This window comes from Scyliorhinus torazame, chromosome 1, assembly GCF_047496885.1.
Source record: "Scyliorhinus torazame isolate Kashiwa2021f chromosome 1, sScyTor2.1, whole genome shotgun sequence".
Classification (NCBI taxonomy): Eukaryota; Metazoa; Chordata; class Chondrichthyes; order Carcharhiniformes; family Scyliorhinidae; genus Scyliorhinus; species Scyliorhinus torazame.
Genome location: NC_092707.1, coordinates 350,501,097 through 350,520,306, shown reverse-complemented (window position 1 = coordinate 350,520,306; position 19,210 = coordinate 350,501,097). Strand labels below are relative to the sequence as shown.

Genomic DNA, 19,210 nt, shown 5'->3' with positions numbered 1-19,210 from the left:
TGGACTAGCTATATAAATACTGTGGCTACAAGAGCAGGTCAGAGATTGAGAATTCGTTTTTTAAATATTTTTGTTGGCATTTTCAACTTTAACAGCATCACAATTTGACGTGTAAGGCACATAGTATTTGCAACATAGCAGCTCAAGCGTGAAGGATATTTACAAGCCAGCTCGTGTCTTATGTACAACAGTTTTTACAAGCGGTTCCTCCCCTTCCCCGTTGGAGGCATGTACTGCTCTCCCAAAAACACCCACCCCCAGGTGTGTTCTTTGTTGTTGGGAGGAGTTGGTGCACTGCTTTCCTCGTGGATAGTAGGTTAAAGTGCATTTGTAGCTTTTTCCTCTCTGCCAGAAGCTCTACGGTAGCTGCCTCGGAGTATTTTCTCTCGACACCCAGGATGGAGTCAATCAGTTGTTGCCTGGCCACTCTCTCTTCCCTCTCATTTTGTGCATTGCAGGCTATAATCTCTCCCCTAATCACTGCCTTTGGTGCCGATCAGAATGTGGAAGTTGAGACTTCCCCGTCCGGTTGATTTGTAACATACTCGGCTATAGTTTGTGATATTTTCTGGCAAAAGACCTCATCGGCCAGTATGTCCAGGTCCAACCTCCACGTGTGGCCCTGGGCACGGCCCATCTCCAACCTCACATCCATGTGATGTGCAGCGTGGGTGCTGGGCATGGCCCGACTCCAACCTCACATCCATGTAAATGAGCGGTATGGTAGCACAGTGGTGAGCACTGTTGCTTCACAGCACCGGGGGCACAGGTTCGATTCCCAGTTTGGGTCAAAGTCTGTGCTAAGTCTGCACATTCTCCCCTTGTCTGCATGGGTTTCCGCCGGGTGCTCCGGTTTCTTCCCACAAAGTCCCGAAAGACTTGCTTGTTAGGTGAATTGGACATTTTGAATTCTCTCTGTGTATCCGAACAGGCACCAGACTGTGGTGACTAAAGGATGTTGACAGTAACTTCATTGCAGTGTTAATGCAAGTCTACTTGCAACAATAATAAAGACTGTTATTATTATGTGGAACGTGGTCGGAGATAACTATCGCAAAATATTCCGCTCTTGCAATTCCTGGAAGCACCGCTTTCCCCACTGCAAAGAAATCCATTCTCGAGTATGCCTTGTGGACCTTTGAAAAGAACGAGAATTCCTTCTCACCGGGGTATAGGAACCGCTGTAGGTCCACCGCCCCCATCCATGAATGTTGGCAGCTCCCTGGCCATGCCCATCCTTTTCTCCGATCTGGGGTTTGATCAGTCTGTCCTGCACACAGTTGAAGTCACCCCCTTTGATCAGTCGGTGCGTGTCAATGTCGTGGATTTCCACCATGGTCTTTCTTATAAAGTCTGTGTCATCCCAGTTAGGAGCGTACACATTAACCAGGACTACCGCTGCGCCGTCAATGACACCTCTGATCATAACATACTATCCCCCTTGGTCCGTAGCCATGCTTGTCACCGTGAACTCCGTCCTCTTGCTAATCAATATGGCTACTCCCCTAGCCTTCATCCTGTAGCATGAATGGCACTTCTGTACCACCCAGCCCTTTATTACCCGCAGTCGGGCCTTCTCCCTCAGGTGTGTTTCCTGTAGGAAGACAGCGTCGGCATTCAAACTTCTTAGGTGGGCGAAACCTTGGGATCTTTTCACCAGGCCGTTAAGTCCCCTAACATTCCAGGTGATAAATATGGTGGGGGGTTTTTGTTTCCTCCCCCCCCCCCCCGCACTCCTGCGGTATTACCCATACTGACCTGGTGGCCACGCCCCTGCACTCCAAAGTTTCCCTTTGTTAGGGGGCCATCCAAAATGGGCGTAGTCACCTTTCTCACAATGAGGCCAGGCCCCTGCACTCTCGGGTTTCACTTTGTCCAGGGGGCACCCAACATGGCCACCAACTATGTGTACGGAATGTGGGTGAGCCCCTGCATGCCGGGGTATCCCTTTGTTTAGGGACCCACCAACGTGACTGCTTGCGGCGCCATCTTGTTTCCTCAGGCTGTTCCTCCCCTGCCGAGGCCTGTCCAATATCCAGCTCATTTGTCCCTCTCCGTTCCTTTTGTGTCCCTTTCCACCCCACCTGGTCTCTGTGTCTCCCCCCCGGGGGATACGCCGCAATCCCCCTTGCTTTCTGCATTCCCGTGCTAGCTATTTCTGCTAGTGTTGTGGCCCTCCACGCTGGGCTGGTCTAGCCCCTTCCTTATGCCCGCTGACTGCCCGTTCTCCCTGTTTAAACCTTCACCTGCTTTTCCCCGTCCCCACTCCTTTCAGGTAACTATAGGCCAGTTAGTTTAACATTTGTCATCGATAACATGTTATAATGGATGTAATAGCAGAGCATTTAGAAATACATAATCTAATCAAGCAGAGTCAGCATGGCTTCATGAAGGGGAAATCAGGCCAGACAAATTTATTAGAGCTCTACTGAGTAGGAAAGATAAAGAGGAACCTGTAGGTGTAATATACTGGGATTTCCAAAAAGCATTTGATATAGGCACAAAAGTAGGTAAATAAGGTGAGCCCACGGTGTTGGGAAAGTATATTAGCATGGATAAAGGATTGGCAAATTAATTGAAGAAAGAGTTGGGATAAGAGGCATTTTCAGGATGGTAACCTGCAATTGGCAGAGTGTCACTGGGATCAGTGCTGAGGACAGAAATACTTACAATATATAATAATGATATGACTTGAATGAGGGAACTGAATGTACTATTGACAAGTTTGCGGATGACACAGAGTCTACTGAAGGATACAGACAGGTTAAGTAAGTGGGCAAAAACTTTGCAGATGGAAGATAATGTAGGAGAATGTGAAATAGGGCGCTTTGTTAGGAAGAATAAAGGAGCTGAACCTGATTTAAATGGAGACAGATTGCAGAAAGCTGCAGCTCAAGAGGGATTTGGGATCCTCGTGCATAAATCACAGAAAACTAGCACGCAAATTCCGCAGGTAAAAGGAAGGGCAAATGGAATGTTGGCCTTTTATTTCATTAATGGAAAAAAAATAGGGAAATCTTGCTAAAATAATACAAGGCACTAGTTAGACCACCTGAAATGCCGTGAACAGTTTTGGTCCCCTTACCTAAGGAAAGATATACAGAGAAGATAGGAGCAGGAGGCCTTTTGGCCCTTCAAGTCTGCTCCGCCGTTTATCATGATCATGGCTGATCATCCAACTCTAGTCCTGCTTTCTCCCCATAGCCTTTGTCCCATTCTCCCCAAGTGCTCTATCTAGCCGCCTCGTGAATATATTCAATGTTTTAGTATCAACTACATCCTGTGGTAATGAATTCCACAGGTTTACCACTCTTTGGGTGAAGAAACCTCTGTCCGAAATGGTTTACCCTGAATCCTCAGACTGTGACATACCCAGTTCTGGACACATCCATCATTGGGAACATCTTCCCTGCATCTACCCTGCCTAGTCCTGTTAGAATTTTATAAGTCTCTGTGAGATTCCCCCCCTCATTCTTCTCAGCTCCAGCTAGAACAATCCTAACCTAGTCAATCTCTCCTCATATAGCAGTCCAGCCATCCTTGCAATCAGTCTGGTAAACCTTCGCTGCACTCCCTCGAGAGGTCTCACCAAAGCCCTGTATAATTGCAGCAACACATCCCTGCTTCTGTACTCTAATCCTCTCGCAATGAAGACCAACATACCATAAGCCTTCTTTACCGCTTGCTGCATCTGCATGCTTACCTTCAGCGACTGGTGCACAAGGACACCCAGGTCCCGCTGCACACTCCCCTCTCCCAACTTACAACCATTCAGGTAGTAATCTGCCTTCCTGTTTTTGCTTCCAAAGTGAATAACCTCACACTTATCCAAATTATACTGCATCTGCCATTAATTTTCCCACTCGCCCAACCCATGCTGTAGGATCCCTGCACCTCGTCACAGTTTGCCCTTCCACCTAATTTGGTATCATCTGCAAACTTTGAGATGTTACATTTTATTCCCTCATCCAAATCATTAATATATATTGTGATTAGCTAGGGTCCCAGTGCCGATCCCTGTGGCACCCCACTAGTTACTGCCTGCCAAAGAACAAACAACAAAGAACAAAGAAAAGTACAGCACAGGAACAGGCCCTTCGGCCCTCCAAGCCTGCGCCGACCATGCTGCCCGTCTAAACTAAAATCTTCTACACTTCCTGGGTCCGTATCTCTCTATTCCCATCCTTTTCATGTATTTGTCAAGATGCCCCTTAAATGTCACTATCGTCACTGCTTCCACCACCTCCTCCGGCAGCGATTTCCAGGCACCCACTACCCTCTGTGTAAAAAAACCTGCCTCGTACATCTCCTCTAAATCTTGCCCCTCGTGCCTTCAACCTATGCCCCCTAGTAATTGACCCCTCTACCCTGGGAAAAAGCCTCTACTATCCACTCTATCTATGCCCCTCATAATTTTGTAGACCTCTATCAGGTCACCCCTCAACCTCCGTCGTTCCAGTGAGAACAAACCGAGTTTATTCAACCGCTCCTCATAGCTAATGCCCTCCATATCAGGCAACAGCCTGGTAAATCTCTTCTGCACCTTCTCTAAAGCCTCCCCATCCTTCTGGTAGTGTGGCGACCAGAATTGAACACTATACTCCAAGTATGGCCTAACTAAGGTCTTGTACAACTGCAACATGACTTGCCAATTCTTATACTCAATGCCCCATCCAATGAAGGCAAGCATGCCTTATGCCTTCTTGACTACCTTCTCCACCTGTGTTGCCGCTTTCAGTGGCCTGTGGACTGTACACCCAGATCTCTCTGACTTTCAATACTCTTGAGGGTTCTACCATTCATTGTATATTCCCTACCTGCATTAGACCGTCCAAAATGCATTACCTCACATTTGTCCGGATTAAACTCCATCTGCCATCTCTCCGCCCAAGTCTCCAAACGATTTAAATCCTGCTGTCTCCTCTGACAGTCCTCATCGCTATCTGCTTTTCCACCAACCTTTGTGTCGTCTGCAAACTTACTAATCAGATCAGTTACATTTTCCTCCAAATCATTTATATCTACTACGAACAGCAAGGGTCCCAGCACTGATCCCTGCGGAACACCACTAGTCACAGCCCTCTAATTAGAAAAGCACCCTTCCATTGCTACTCTCTGCCTTCTATGACCTAGTCAGTTCTGTATCCATCTTGCCAGCTCATCCCTGATCCCGTGTGACTTCACCTTTTGTAACAGTCTACCATGAGCGACCTTGTCAAAGGCCTTACTGAAATCAATATAGACAACATCCACTGTCCTACCTGCATCAATCAACTTTGTGACCTCTTCAAAAAACTCTATCAAGTTAGTGAGACACGACCTCCCCTTCACAAAACCATGCTGCCTCTCGCTAATACGTCCATTTGCTTCCAAATGGGAGTAGATCCTGTCTCGAAGAGTTCTCTCCAGTAATTTTCCTACCACTGAAGTAAGGCTCACCGGCCTGTAGTTCCCTGGATTATTCTTGCTACCCTTCTTAAACAAAGGAACAACATTGAACTTTCTCCAGTCCTCCGGGACATCACCTGAAGACAGTGAGGATCCAAAGATTTCTGTCAAGGCCTCAGCAATTTCCTCTCTAGCCTCCTTCAGTATTCTGGGGTAAATCCCATCAGGCCCTGGGGACTTACCTACCGTAATATTTTTCAAGACGCCCAACACCTCGTCTTTTTGGATCTCAATGTGACCCAGGCTATCTACACACCCTTCTCCAGACTCAACATCCACCAATTCCTTCTCTTTGGTGAATATTGATGCAAAGTATTCATTTAGTACCTCGCCCATTTCCTCTGGCTCCATACATAAGATTCACTTGCCTATCCTTCAGTGGGCCAACCCTTTCCCTGGCTACCCTGTTGCTTTTTATGTACGTGTAGAAAGCCTTGGGATTTTCCTTAACCCTATTTGCCAATGACTTTTCGTGACCCCTTCTAGCCCTCCGCACTCCCAGTGCTGGGAGAGGTGAGTGCACAAAAGGTGTGGCAGGAGTGCCTTTAGACACGGAGTGCTGATTGGAACAGAGTGCATCTGAGTTTAGGTTAGTGGCGAGAGAGGGCTGTGTTTTTGTTGGTGTTCGGGTTTATCCTTGAGGTTATATTAAAAAAAAATTATTTAAATTAATTAACTAATTGAATATGGCTGGACAGGTGATGTGCTGTTGCTGTATGATGATGGAACTGGTGGATCCCATTGAGACCGTCAGTGACCACATCTGCAGCAAGTGTTGGCTGCTCGAGGAACTTCGGCTCAGAATTGATGAGCTGGAGACCGAGCTGCACACACTGCGGCACATCAGGGAGGGGGAAAATTACCTGGACGCTTAGTTTCAGGAGGCAGTCACACCCGGTAGAATAAGTACTGTTAATTCGGACAGTGGTCAGGGACAGAGTCGTGTGACTGAAAGGGAGGCAGGTAGGGGGATCCTGAGTTTAGGAGTTGAGGAGCCTCAGCCCTTGACCTTGTCCAACAGGTATGAGGTACTTGCTCCCTGTGTGGATGAGGAAGAGGGCTGTAGGGAGGATGCGTTGACTGACCACTGCACCGTGGTACAGGAAGCCATTCAAGAGGGGGGAGCAAAAAGACAAGTGGTAGTTGTAGGGGATTCTATAATTAGGGGGATTGATGGCATCCTTTGTAAGCCAGATCGAGAGTCCCGCATGGTATGTTGCCTGCCCGGTGCCAGGGTGAGGGACATCTCTGATCGGCTTGAAAGGATTTTGGAGAGGGAGGGGGAGGATCCAGTTGTTGTGGTCCACGTTGGGACTAACAACATAGGTAAGACTAGGAAAGAGGACCTGTTTGGGGATTATCAAACACTAGGGACTAAATTAAAGAACAGGTCCTCCAGGGTTATAATCTCTGGATTACTACCCGAGCCATGTGCCAATTGGCATAGGGTTGAGAAAATTAGGGAAGTTGACACGCGGCTAAAGGAGTGGTGCGGGAAAGAGGGATTCATTTCATGGGGCATTGGCATCAGTACTGGGGCAGGAGGGACCTGTACCGTTGGGACGGTCTTCACCTGAACCATTCTGGGACCAGTGTTCTAGCGAATAGGATAAATAGGCTGGTCACAAGGACTTTAAACTAGCAAGTTGGGGGGAAGGGAAGTGTAAAGCTATGGACAGTATAATGGTTAATGGAGATCAAGGCAGCAGGTTACCTGACCGGTTATTATGTAGAGCTATGGGTTCAAAGACAAGGAAAATTAGGAGAAAGGGTAAGAGGAAAAATAATTTGCGAAACGTTACTGATCAAGGTGTTAGGATTCATAACAAAAACATAAAAAACAACATAAGTGTACTTTACCTGAATGCTCGTAGTATACGAAATAAGGTAAATGAGTTGATGGCGCAAATCGTCGTGAATGACTATGATTTAGTGGCCATTACTGAAACATGGTTAAAAGATGGTCACGACTGGGAGTTAAATATCCAAGGGTATCAGACTATACGAAAGGAGCTTTGTTGTTTAAGGATGGCATCCGGGCAATAGTAAGGGATGATATTGGTGCTATGGAGGACAAGGTTGAATCAATTTGGGTGGAAATCAGGAATAGTAAGGCGAAAAGGTCACTGATAGGAGTAGTCTATAGGCCACCAAATAGTAACAGGATGGTAGGGCAGGCAATATGCAAAGAAATAAAGGATGCATGTAGAAATGGTACAGCTGTTATCATGGGAGATTTTAATCTGCATATCGATTGGTTTAACCAGGTTGGTAAAGGCAGCCTTGAGGAGGAGTTTATAGAATGTGCCCGGGATAATTTCCCGGAACAATATGTAATGGAACCTACAAGGGAACAAGCGGTCCTAGATCTGGTCCTGTGTAATGAGGCAGGATCGATTAATGATCTCATAGTTCGGGATCCTCTTGGAAGGAGCGACCACAATATGGTGGAATTTAAAATATAGTTGGAGGATGACAAGGTAAAATCAAACACTAGTGTTTTGTGCTTAAACAAAGGCGATTACAATGGGATGAGAGAAGAACTAGCTAAGGTAGACTGGGAGCAAAGACTTCATGGTGAAGCAGTTGAGGAACAGTAGAGAACCTTCCGAGCGATCTTTCACAGTGTTCAGAAAAGGTTCATACCGACAAAAAAGAAAGACGGTAGAAAGGGGAAAAATCGACCGTGGATATCTAAGGAGGTGAGGGAGAGTATCAAATTGAAGGAAAAAACATACAAAGTGGCAAAAATTAGTGGGAGACTAGAGGACTGGGAAGTCTTTAGGGGACAACAAAAAGCTACTAAAAAAGCTATAAAGAAGAGTAAGGTAGACTATGAAAGTAAACTGGCTCAGAACATGAAAGCAGATAGTAAAAGCTTCTACAAATATATAAGACAAAAAAGAATGGCTAAGGTAAATATTGGTCCTTTGGAAGATGAGAAGGGAGATTTAATAATAGGAGACGGGGAAATGGCTGAGGAGCTGAACAGGTTTTTTGGGTCAGTCTTCACAGTGGAGGACACAAATAACATGCCAGTGACTGATGGAAATAAAGATATGATAAGTGAGGACCTTGAGATGATTGTAATCATTAAGGAGGCAGTATTGGGCAAGCTAATGAGGCTAAAGGTAGACAAGTCTCCTGGCCCTGATGGGATGCATCCCAGAGTGTTAAAACAGATGGCTAGGGAAATTGTAAACGCACTAGTGATAATTTATCAAAATTCACTAGACTCTGGGGTGGTCCCAGAGGATTGGAAAGTAGCAAATGTGACACCACTGTTTAAAAAAGGAGGTCGGCAGAAAGGGGGTAATTATAGGCCGGTAAGCTTAACTTCGGTTGTAGGGAAAATGCTGGAATCTATCATTAAGGAGGAAATAGCGGGGCACCTGGAGGGAAATTGTCCCATTGGGCTGACGCAGCATGGGTTCACAAAGGGTAGGTCGTGTCTGACTAATTTGGTAGAATTTTTTGAGGACGTTACCAGTGCAGTAGATAACGGGGAGCCAATGGATGTGGTATATCTGGATTTCCAGAAAGCTTTTGACAAGGTGCCACACAAAAGGTTGCTGCATAAACTAAAGATGCATGGCATTGAGGGTAAAGCTGTAGCATGGGTAGAGGATTGGTTAGCTAACAGAAAGCAGAGAGTGGGGATAAATGGGTGTTTCTCTGGTTGGCAACCTGTAACTAGTGGGGTCCCTCAAGGATCAGTGTTGGGCCCGCAGTTGTTCACAATTTACATAGACGATTTGGAGATGGGGACCAAGTGCAATGTGTCAAAGTTTGCAGACGACACTAAGATGAGTGGTAATGCAAAAAGTGCAGAGGATACCGGAAGTCTGCAGAAGGATTTGGATAGGTTAGGTGAATGGGCTAGGGTCTGGCAGATGGAATTCAATGTTGCCAAGTGTGAGGCTATCCATTTTGGGAGGAATAACAGCAGAATGGATTATTATTTAAACGGTAAGATGTTAAAACATGCTGCTGTGCAGAGGGACCTGGGTGTGCTGGTGCACGAGTCGCAAAAAGTTGGTGTGCAGGTGCAACAGGTGATTAAGAAGGCTAATCGAGTTTTGTCTTTCGTTGCTAGAGGGATGGAGTTCAAGACTAGGGAGGTTATGCTGCAATTGTATAGGGTGTTGGTGAGGCCGCATCTGGAGTATTGTGTTCAGTTTTGGTCTCCTTACCTGAGAAAGGACATATTGGCACTGGAGGGAGTGCAGAGGAGATTCACTAGGTTGATCCCAGAGTTGAGGGGATTAGATTATGACGAGAGGTTGAGTAGACTGGGACTGTACTCATTGGAGTTTAGAAGGATGCGGGGGATCTTATTGAAACATATAAAATTATGAAGGGAATAGATAGGATAGATGCAGGCAGGTTGTTTCCACTGGTCGGGGAAAGCAGAACTAGGGGGCATAGCCTCAAAATAAGGGGAAGTAGATTTAGGATGGAGTGTAGGAGGAACTTCTTCACCCAAAAGGTTGTGAATCTCTGGAATTCCTTGCCCTGTGAAGCAGTTGAGGCTCTTTCTTTAAATGTTTTTAAGAAAAAGATAGATACCTTTCTAAAGAATAAAGGGATTCGGGGATATGGTGTACAGGCCGGAGAGTGGAGCTGAGTCCACAAAGATCAGCCATGATCTCATTAAATGGCGGAGCAGGCTCGAGGGGCCAGATGGCCTACTCCTGTTCCTAGTTCTTATGTTCTTATGTTCTTAAGTTCCTTCCGACTTTCCTTATATTCCACACAGGCTTTGTCTGTTCCCAGCCTTCTAGCCCTGGCAAATGCCTTCTTTTTCTTTTTGACAAGGCCTACAATATCTCTCATTATCCAAGGTTCCCGAAATTTGCCGTATTTATCCTTCTTCCGCAAAGGAACATGCCGGTCCTGAATTCCTTTCAACTGACATTTGAAAGCCTCCCACATGTCAGATGTTGATTTACGCTCAAACATCCGTCCCTAATCTAGGTTCTTCAGTTCCCGCCTAATATTGTCATAATTAGCCTTCCCTCAATTTAACACATTCACCCTAGGACCACTCTTATTTGTCCACCAGCACGTTAAAACTTACTGAGTTGTGGTCACTGTTCCTGAAATGCTCCCCTACTGAAACGTCTACCACCTGGCCAGGCTCATTCCCCATCACCAGGTCCAGTACAGCCCCTTCCCTAGTTGGACTATCTACATATTGTTTTAAGAAGCCCTCCTGGATGCTTCTTACAAACTCTGCCCCGTCTAAGCCCCTAGCACTAAGTGAGTGGAAATTTGAAAAGAACCCATTCATCCTTACTCTACGTTTCCTCTCTGCCAACCAGTTTTCTATCCATCTCAACACACTTCCTCCAGTCCCATGCGCTTTAATTTCGCACAATAATCTCTTATACGGGGCTTTGTCAAATGCCTTCTGAAAGTCCAAATACACCACATCGACTGGCTCCCCCTTGTCAACTGTCCTGGTTACATCTTCAAAGAATTCCAACTGATTTGTCAAGCATGATTTCCCCTTCATAAATCCATGCTGACTCTGACTGATCGTGCCACTGAAATAAAATGAAAATCGCTTATTGCCACAAGTAGGCTTCAAATGAAGTTACTGTGTAAAGCCCCTAGTCGCCACATTCCTGCGCCTGTTTGGGGAGGCTGTTACGGGAATTGAACCGTGCTGCTGGCCTGCCTTGGTCTACTTTCAAAGCCAGCGATTTAGCCCTGTGCTAAACAGCCCCTAGCTTTCTAAATGTTCCGCTATAAAGTCCTTGATAATGGATCAAGAATTTTCCCCACTACCGATGTTAGGCTTACTGGTCTATAATTCCCTGCTTTCTCTCTACCTCTGATTTAGCACACTGGGCTAAATCGCTGGTTTTTAAAGCAGACCAAGGCAGGCCAGCAGCACGGTTGGATTCCCGTACCAGCCTCCCGGAACAGGCGCCGGAATGTGGCGACTAGGGGCTTTTCACAGTAACTTCATTGAAGCCTTCTCGTGACAATAAGCGATTTTCATTTCATTTTGAACATTGGAATGACATGAGCTGCCCTCCAATCTGCAGGGACTATTCCAGAGTCCACAGAATCCCAGAAGATGACCACCAATGCATCCACTATTTCCGGAGCCACCTCCTAAAGCACTCTGGGATGCAGATTGTCAGGCCCTGGGGATTTATCTGCCTTCAATCCCATTGATTTTCACAGCACCACATCTCTACTAATGTCGATCTCCCTCAGTTCTTCCTTCTCACTAAACCTTTCATTCATCAACATTTTTGGTATTTGTTTTGTGTCCTCTTTTGTGAAGACAGAACCAAAGTATGTATTCAATTGCTCAGCCATTTCTTTGTCCCTTATTACGCATTCCCCTGTTTCTGTCTGTAGGGAGCCTACATTTCTCTTTACCAATCTCTTTCTCTTCACATATCTTAGTTTCAGTCTTTATGTTCCATGCAAGCTTACTTTCGTACTGTACTTTCCCCTGGCATTGGAGGCAGTCCACAAAAGGTTCACTAGATTGATCCTGGGTATTGGGGGATTTTATGAGAGGTTGAGTATGAACTCATCGGAGTATCAACCTTATTGAGACATGTAGGAATCTCAGGATATTTGACAGGGTAGATGCTGAGAGATGTTTCCTCTTAGAACATAGAACATACAGTGCAGAAAGAGGCCATTCGGCCCATCGGGTCTGCACCGACCCACTTAAACCCTCACTTCCACCCTATCCCCGTAACCCAATAACCTCCACCTAAATGTTTTGGTCACTAAGGGCAATTTATCATGGCCAATCCACCTAACCTGCACGTCTTTGGACTGTGGGAGGAAACCAGAGCACCCGGAGGAAACCCACGCCAGACACGGGGAGAACGTGCAGACTCCGCACAGCCAATGACCCAGCAAGGAATCGAACCTGGGACCCTGGCACTGTGAAGCCACAGTGCTAGCCACTTGTGCTACCGTGCTTTGTGGGTGATTTTGGATCAGAGGGCATAATCTAAGGGGTCACCCATTTAAAACAGCCGAGGAGGAATTTCTTCTGTCTGAGGGTAGTGAATCTGTGGATTTCTTTACCACAGAGGGGTGTTGGGGTAGAGGCATTAAGTATGTGAAAGGTTGAGATAGGCAGTTTTTTTTAATCAGTGAAAGAATTAAGGGTTATAAAGATAAGGTGGGAAAGTGGAGTTGATGAGCATCATATCTGATCAGTGATGATCTCATTGAATGGTGGAGCAGACTCAATGGACCAAATGCTCCTATGTCTTATGGTCCTACGGAAAAATGTCCAAAGCAGTTAGCCAAATACATTGAGTCAACCTGCTCAACTTCCTTGGTATCCACGACATGCAATGTCTACATCATCTAATTTCCCTTTCTTTGTAATGCAAGAATATTCCATAAAACATTGTTATTTTCAATACATAATCTTTACATAATTAATCTTTTGAATGCAGAGCCACTTTAGCAGATTTCAAAGCATCACATAGCATCCATAAATACTAAGTTGAGTGAAGGTGATGAAAAATCTGTATCTGCACAGCTGAGGGACAATTAATTTTCTTCATGAGCTGACTTGAAACTACCATTTTGTTAGCGTATGGGGGGAATAAACAGAGAGGTGTTGAGATTACAACATTAGAATGTCAGATTGAGATGGAGAGCTGAGTACATGCAATTGCAATATGAAAGCTTGCCCAGCCAAGAAAATATGAAGAAATGTTTTTCTCCATACTTCTTTTCAATGTGGAATTGTAACTGGGAGGTCAGAATAACAGCATTTCCCATTTTCTCTCCCTGCTGTCAGGCATCTGTTTAGTGCTACTAAACTGGACGCTAGATACATATGAGAAAACTGTGTTTCAAATTCATTAAATTTCTTTCGCATGGCATCAAACAAAAATGATTACTAAACTTTCCTAACTATCTCAATAACAGGCTAAAATATTAGTGTTCTTTTATAATGTAAAACATATTTGAATGTTTTAAAGAACTAAAGTAATACTGCAATTCTCAAATTAAGCAAGCTGTATAATTAAGTTAGGTTTATAAGCTGTGCAAATACAATGCCATTCCCTCTTGAAGATATTAGTTCATGCGATGCAAAAAAAAACATTCTTACCTTCATTCAACATGTCTGAAATATCTGCTTGGTATCGAGAGCCCACTCTTATTTCTCCTTTGTCTGCTAGAAGTGTTTTCTGTGAGGGATCATAGACCAAGGAGTAGAAAAAGCCATCCTAAAGAACAGAAAATAAATATTCAAAAAGTACTGTATGAAAATTACCAAACATATAAAGAAACATTTTTGAAAAAATCATAAATACGCACCAAGGTTACATTAAATTTCACTTCCCACAGAATAACAGAGGATGTACAGTCTAAAGGTGTGCATTGTTGCCCTGCATTTGCTTGGTTATTCACAAATATGTGTTCCCTCGCAATAAGCAATGAACAACTTAAACTGAAACCAAACTCTAAAGCCATGTTTAGCCTTTGAGTGCAGATTCTAAGAATATGATGATGGTGATGATGCAGCTGTACAAAACCTTGGTAAGGCCACATGTGGAGTACTGTGCGCAGCTCTGGTCGCCTCATTTTAGGAAGGATGTGGAAGCTTTGGAAAAGGTGCAAAGGAGATTTACCAGGATGTTGCCTGGTAGGAGAGAAAGAAAGGTTGAGGGTGCTAGGCCTTTTCTCATTAGAACGGAGAAGGATGAGGGGCGACTTGATAGAGGTTTATAAGATGATCAGAGGAATAGATTGAGTAGACAGTCAGAGACTTTTTCCCCGGGTGGAACAAACCATTACAAAGGGACATAAATTTAAGGTGAATGGTGGAAGTTATAGGGGGGGATGTCAGAGGTAGGTTCTTTACCCAGAGAGTATTGGGAGCATGGAATGCACTGCCTGTGCAAGTAGTTGAGTCGGAAATATTAAGGACCTTCAAGCGACTATTGGATAGATACATGGATTACGGTAGAATGATGGGGTGTACATTAATTTGTTCTTAATCTAGGACAAAAGTTCGGCATAACATCATGGGCCGAAGGGCCTGTTCTGTGCTGTATTTTTCTATGTTCTATATTACTGAAAAAAAGAGCCATGTTGTCATCTTGCAGTCATCAGCGCAAATTGTGCCAAAGCTTTGTGGATAGCACAATTGCTTCACAGCTCCAGGGTCGCAAGTTTGATTCCCGGCTTGGGTCACTGTCTGTGCGGAGTCTACACATTCTCCCCGAGTCTGCGTGGGTTTCTCCCGGGTGCTCAGGTTTCCTCCCACAGTCCAAAGATGTGCAGGTTAGGTGGATTGGCCATGATAAATTGCCCTTAGTGTCCAAGGAGGTTAGATGGGGCTACTGGGTTATGGGGTGGAGGTGTGGGCTTGAGTCGGGCACTCTTTCCAAGGGCCTGTGTAGACTTGATGGGCCGAATGGCCTCCTTCTGCACCGTAAGTTCTATGGCTATAGTTAATGCCAAATTTCAAACAATAACAATTTATACTATAGGAGAAAGAGGGCTAATTGGTTGGTATTTCAACTCTGATTCCCCATTGCTATGGGGAAAGCAACGAGGAACTAAAGGCTCCCTAGATAATTAGGGAACAGGTCCGTGCATATGACATTTCTAGAAAGCATAAGTGAAATACATTATTCATTTGGCTATGTTACATTGGTTGTTAGTGCAGCTAATAACACACAGGATTATTAAGCAAGTGCTGCCTAATCACAGAATCACATCCAATACTAGATAGGATTTTTTTTATTCTTTCAGGAAATGGGCATCACTGGCAAAACCAATATTTGTTGCTCTCCCCAATTGCCCTTGAACTGAGTAGCATGCAAGACATTCCAGAGGCTAATTAAGAGTCAATGACATTACTATGCATCTGGAGTTATATAAGAGACCAAACCAGTAAAGGATGGTAGATTTCCTTCCAAAAAGTAGATACCTCCTTAGCTTGAGGTTTCGAGTACAAAAGCAAGCACATTGTGCTAAACCTATATAAAACATTAGTTATGCTCTAGCTTGAGTATTGTGGACAATTCTGGGCACTGAACTTTAGGAAGGCCTTCCTGTGGCTGCAGAGAAGATGTACAAAAGGAAGACGAGAGAGTCCAATTGGAAAGGAAGACTTGAGAATCTGGGAATATTCTCCTTAAAGCAAAGGTAAGGATAGATTTTATAGAGGTATTCAATTATACAAACAGTTTTGATAGAATTAGGAAAAAACTTCCAGTGGTAGAAGGTAACCAGAAATCATAGATTTAAAGCAGTGGCAAAAGAAAAAGAAGTGATGTGGAAACACTTCTTTATTCTTCAGCAAGTTGTGATGATCTGGAGAACACTGCCTGAAAGGATGGTGGAAACAGATTCAGCAGTAACTTTCAAGAGGTAACAAGATGAACAGTTTTAGACAATCAAATTACTCGGCAATTGGGAAAGAGAACAAAGGAATGGGTGTAATTAGACAGCTCTTTCAAAGAGCTAGTCCAGATACAATGATATGAATCTACAAATCTACAATGAGATTAATCCACACCGTCACAGAGTCATTCCACGATTCTAATAAAATTGTTGCTCTGAGTTTGATAATCTGGACTTTAGGGTTCATCAACAGTGTTATCAAGCAGCGCTTAGAACATAGAACATAGAACAATACAGCGCAGTACAGGCCCTTTGGCCCACGATGTTGCACCGAAACAAAAGCCATCTAACCTACACTATGCCATTATCATCCATATGTTTATCCAATAAACTTTTAAATGCCCTCAATGTTGGCGAGTTCACTACTGTAGCAGGTAGGGCATTCCACGGCCTCACTACTCTTTGCGTAAAGAACCTACCTCTGACCTCTGTCCTATATCTATTACCCCTCAGTTTAAAGTTACGTTCCCTCGTGCCAGCCATTTCCATCCGCGGGAGAAGGCTCTCACTGTCCACCCTGTCCAACCCCTTGATCATTTTGTATGCCTCTATTACAAAGAAGAACAAAGAAATGTACAGCACAGGAACAGGCCCTTCGGCCCTCCAAGCCCGTGCCGACCATACTGCCCGACTAAACTACAATCTTCTACACTTCCTGGGTCCGTATCCTTCTATTCCCATCCTATTCATATATTTGTCAAGATGCCCCTTAAATGTCCCTATCGTCCCTGCTTCCACTACCTCCTCCGGTAGTGAGTTCCAGGCACCCACTACCCTCTGCGTAAAAAACTTGCCTCGTACATCTACTCTAAACTTTGCCCCTCTCACCTTAAACCTATGCCCCCTAGTAATTGACCCCTCTACCCTGGGGAAAAGCCTCTGACTATCCACTCTGTCTATGCCGCTCATAATTTTGTATACCTCTATCAGGTCGCCCCTCAACCTCCTTCGTTCCAGTGAGAACAAACCGAGTTTATTCAATCGCTCCTCATAGCTTATGCCCTCCATACCAGGCAACATTCTGGTAAATCTCTTCTGCACCCTCTCTAAAGCCTCCACATCCTTCTGGTAGTGTGGCGACCAGAATTGAACACTATACTCCAAGTGTGGCCTGACTAAGGTTCTATACAGCTGCAACATGACTTGCCAATTCTTATACTCAATGCCCCGGCCAATGAAGGCAAGCATGCCGTATGCCTTCTTGACTACCTTCTCCACCTGTGTTGCCCCTTTCAATGACCTGTGGACCTGTACTCCTAGATCTCTTTGACTTTCAATACTCTTGAGGGTTCTACCATTCACTGTATATTCCCTACCTGCATTAGCCCTTCCAAAATGCATTACCTCACATTTGTCCGGATTAAACTCCATCTGCCATCTCTCCGCCCAAGTCTCCAGACAATCTAAATCCTGCTGTATCCTCAGACAGTCCTCATCGCTATCCGCAATTCCACCAACCTTTGTGTCGTCTGCAAACTTACTAATCAGACCAGTTACATTTTCCTCCAAATCATTTATATATACTACAAACAGCAAAGGTCCCAACACTGATCCCTGTGGAACACCACTGGTCACAGCCCTCCAATTAGAAAAGCATCCCTCCATTGCTACCCTCTGCCTTCTATGGCCTAGCCAGTTCTGTATCCACCTTGCCAGTTCACCCCTGATCCCGTGTGACTTCACCTTTTGTACTAGTCTACCATGAGGGACCTTGTCAAAGGCCTTACTGAAGTCCATATAGACAACATCTACTGCCCTACCTGCATCAATCATCTTAGTGACCTCCTCGAAAAACTCTATCAAGTTAGTGAGACACGACCTCCCCTTCACAAAACCGTGCTGCCTCTCACTAATACGTCCATTTGCTTCCAAATGGGAGTAGATCCTGTCTCGAAGAATTCTCTCCAGTAATTTCCCTACCACTGAAGTAAGGCTCACCGGCCTGTAGTTCCCGGGATTATCCTTGCTACCCTTCTTAAACAGAGGAACAACATTGGCTATTCTCCAGTCCTCCGGGACATTCCCTGAAGACAGCGAGGATCCAAAGATTTCTGTCAAGGCCTCAACAATTTCCTCTCCAGCCTCCTTCAGTATTCTGGGGTAGATCCCATCAGGCCCTGGGGACTTATCTACCTTAATATTTTTTAAGACACCCAACACTTCGTCTTTTTGGATCACAATGTGACCCAGGCTATCTACACCCCCTTCTCCAGACTCAACATCTACCAATTCCTTCTCTTTGGTGAATACTGATGCAAAGTATTCATTTAGTACCTCGCCCATTTCCTCTGGCTCCACACATAGATTCCCTTGCCTATCCTTCAGTGGGCCAACCCTTTCCCTGGCTACCCTCTTGCTTTTTATGTACGTGTAAAAAGCCTTGGGATTTTCCTTAACCCTATTTGCCAATGACTTTTCGTGACCCCTTCTAGCCCTCCTGACTCTTTGCTTAAGTTCCTTCCTACTTTCCTTATATGCCACACAGGCTTCGTCTGTTCCCAGCCTTTTAGCCCTGACAAATGCCTCCTTTTTCTTTTTGACGAGGCCTACAATATCACTCGTCATCCAAGGTTCCCGAAAATTGCCGTATTTATCTTTCTTCCTCACAGGAACATGCCTGTCCTGTATTCCTTTCAACTGACACTTGAAAGCCTCCCACATGTCAGATGTTGATTTGCCCTCAAACATCCGCCCCCAATCTATGTTCTTCAGTTCCCGCCTAATATTGTTATAATTAGCCTTCCCCCAATTTAGCACATTCATCCTCGGACCACTCTTATCCTTGTCCACCAGTACTTTAAAACTTACTGAATTGTGGTCACTGTTACCGAAATGCTCCCCTACTGAAACATCTACCACCTGGCCGGGCTCATTCCCCAATACCAGGTCCAGTACCGCCCCTTCCCTAGTTGGACTGTTTACATATTGTTTTAAGAAGCCCTCCTGGATGCTCCTTACAAACTCCGCCCCGTCTAAGCCCCTGGCACTAAGTGAGTCCCAGTCAATATTGGGGAAGTTGAAGTCTCCCATCACCACAACCCTGTTGTTTTTACTCTTTTCCAAAATCTGTCTACCTATCTGCTCCTCTATCTCCCGCTGGCTGTTGGGAGGCCTGTAGTATACCCCCAACATTGTGACTGCACCCTTCTTATTCCTGATCTCTACCCATATAGCCTCACTGCCCTCCGAGGTGTCCTCTCGCAGTATAGCTGTGATATTCTCCCGAACAAGTAGCGCAACTCCGCCTCCCCTTTTACATCCCCCTCTATCCAGCCTGAAACAACTAAATCCTGGAACGTTTAGCTGCCAATCCTGCCCTTCCCTCAACCAGGTCTCTGTAATG

At 45.0% G+C, this 19,210-nt stretch overlaps 1 protein-coding gene across 11 annotated transcripts in view; it reads right to left on the bottom strand.

Moving 5' to 3' along the window:
• Nucleotides 1-19,210, bottom strand: part of mta3 (metastasis associated 1 family, member 3) — a 435,625-nt gene that overhangs the window by 289,905 nt on the left and 126,510 nt on the right. For all 11 annotated transcript variants that reach the window (XM_072510300.1, XM_072510268.1, XM_072510343.1 and 8 more), the window contains one exon: nucleotides 13,562-13,679. In XM_072510300.1, the coding sequence (XP_072366401.1) occupies nucleotides 13,562-13,679 (118 nt within the window). The remainder of the gene's footprint in view (nucleotides 1-13,561; nucleotides 13,680-19,210) is intronic.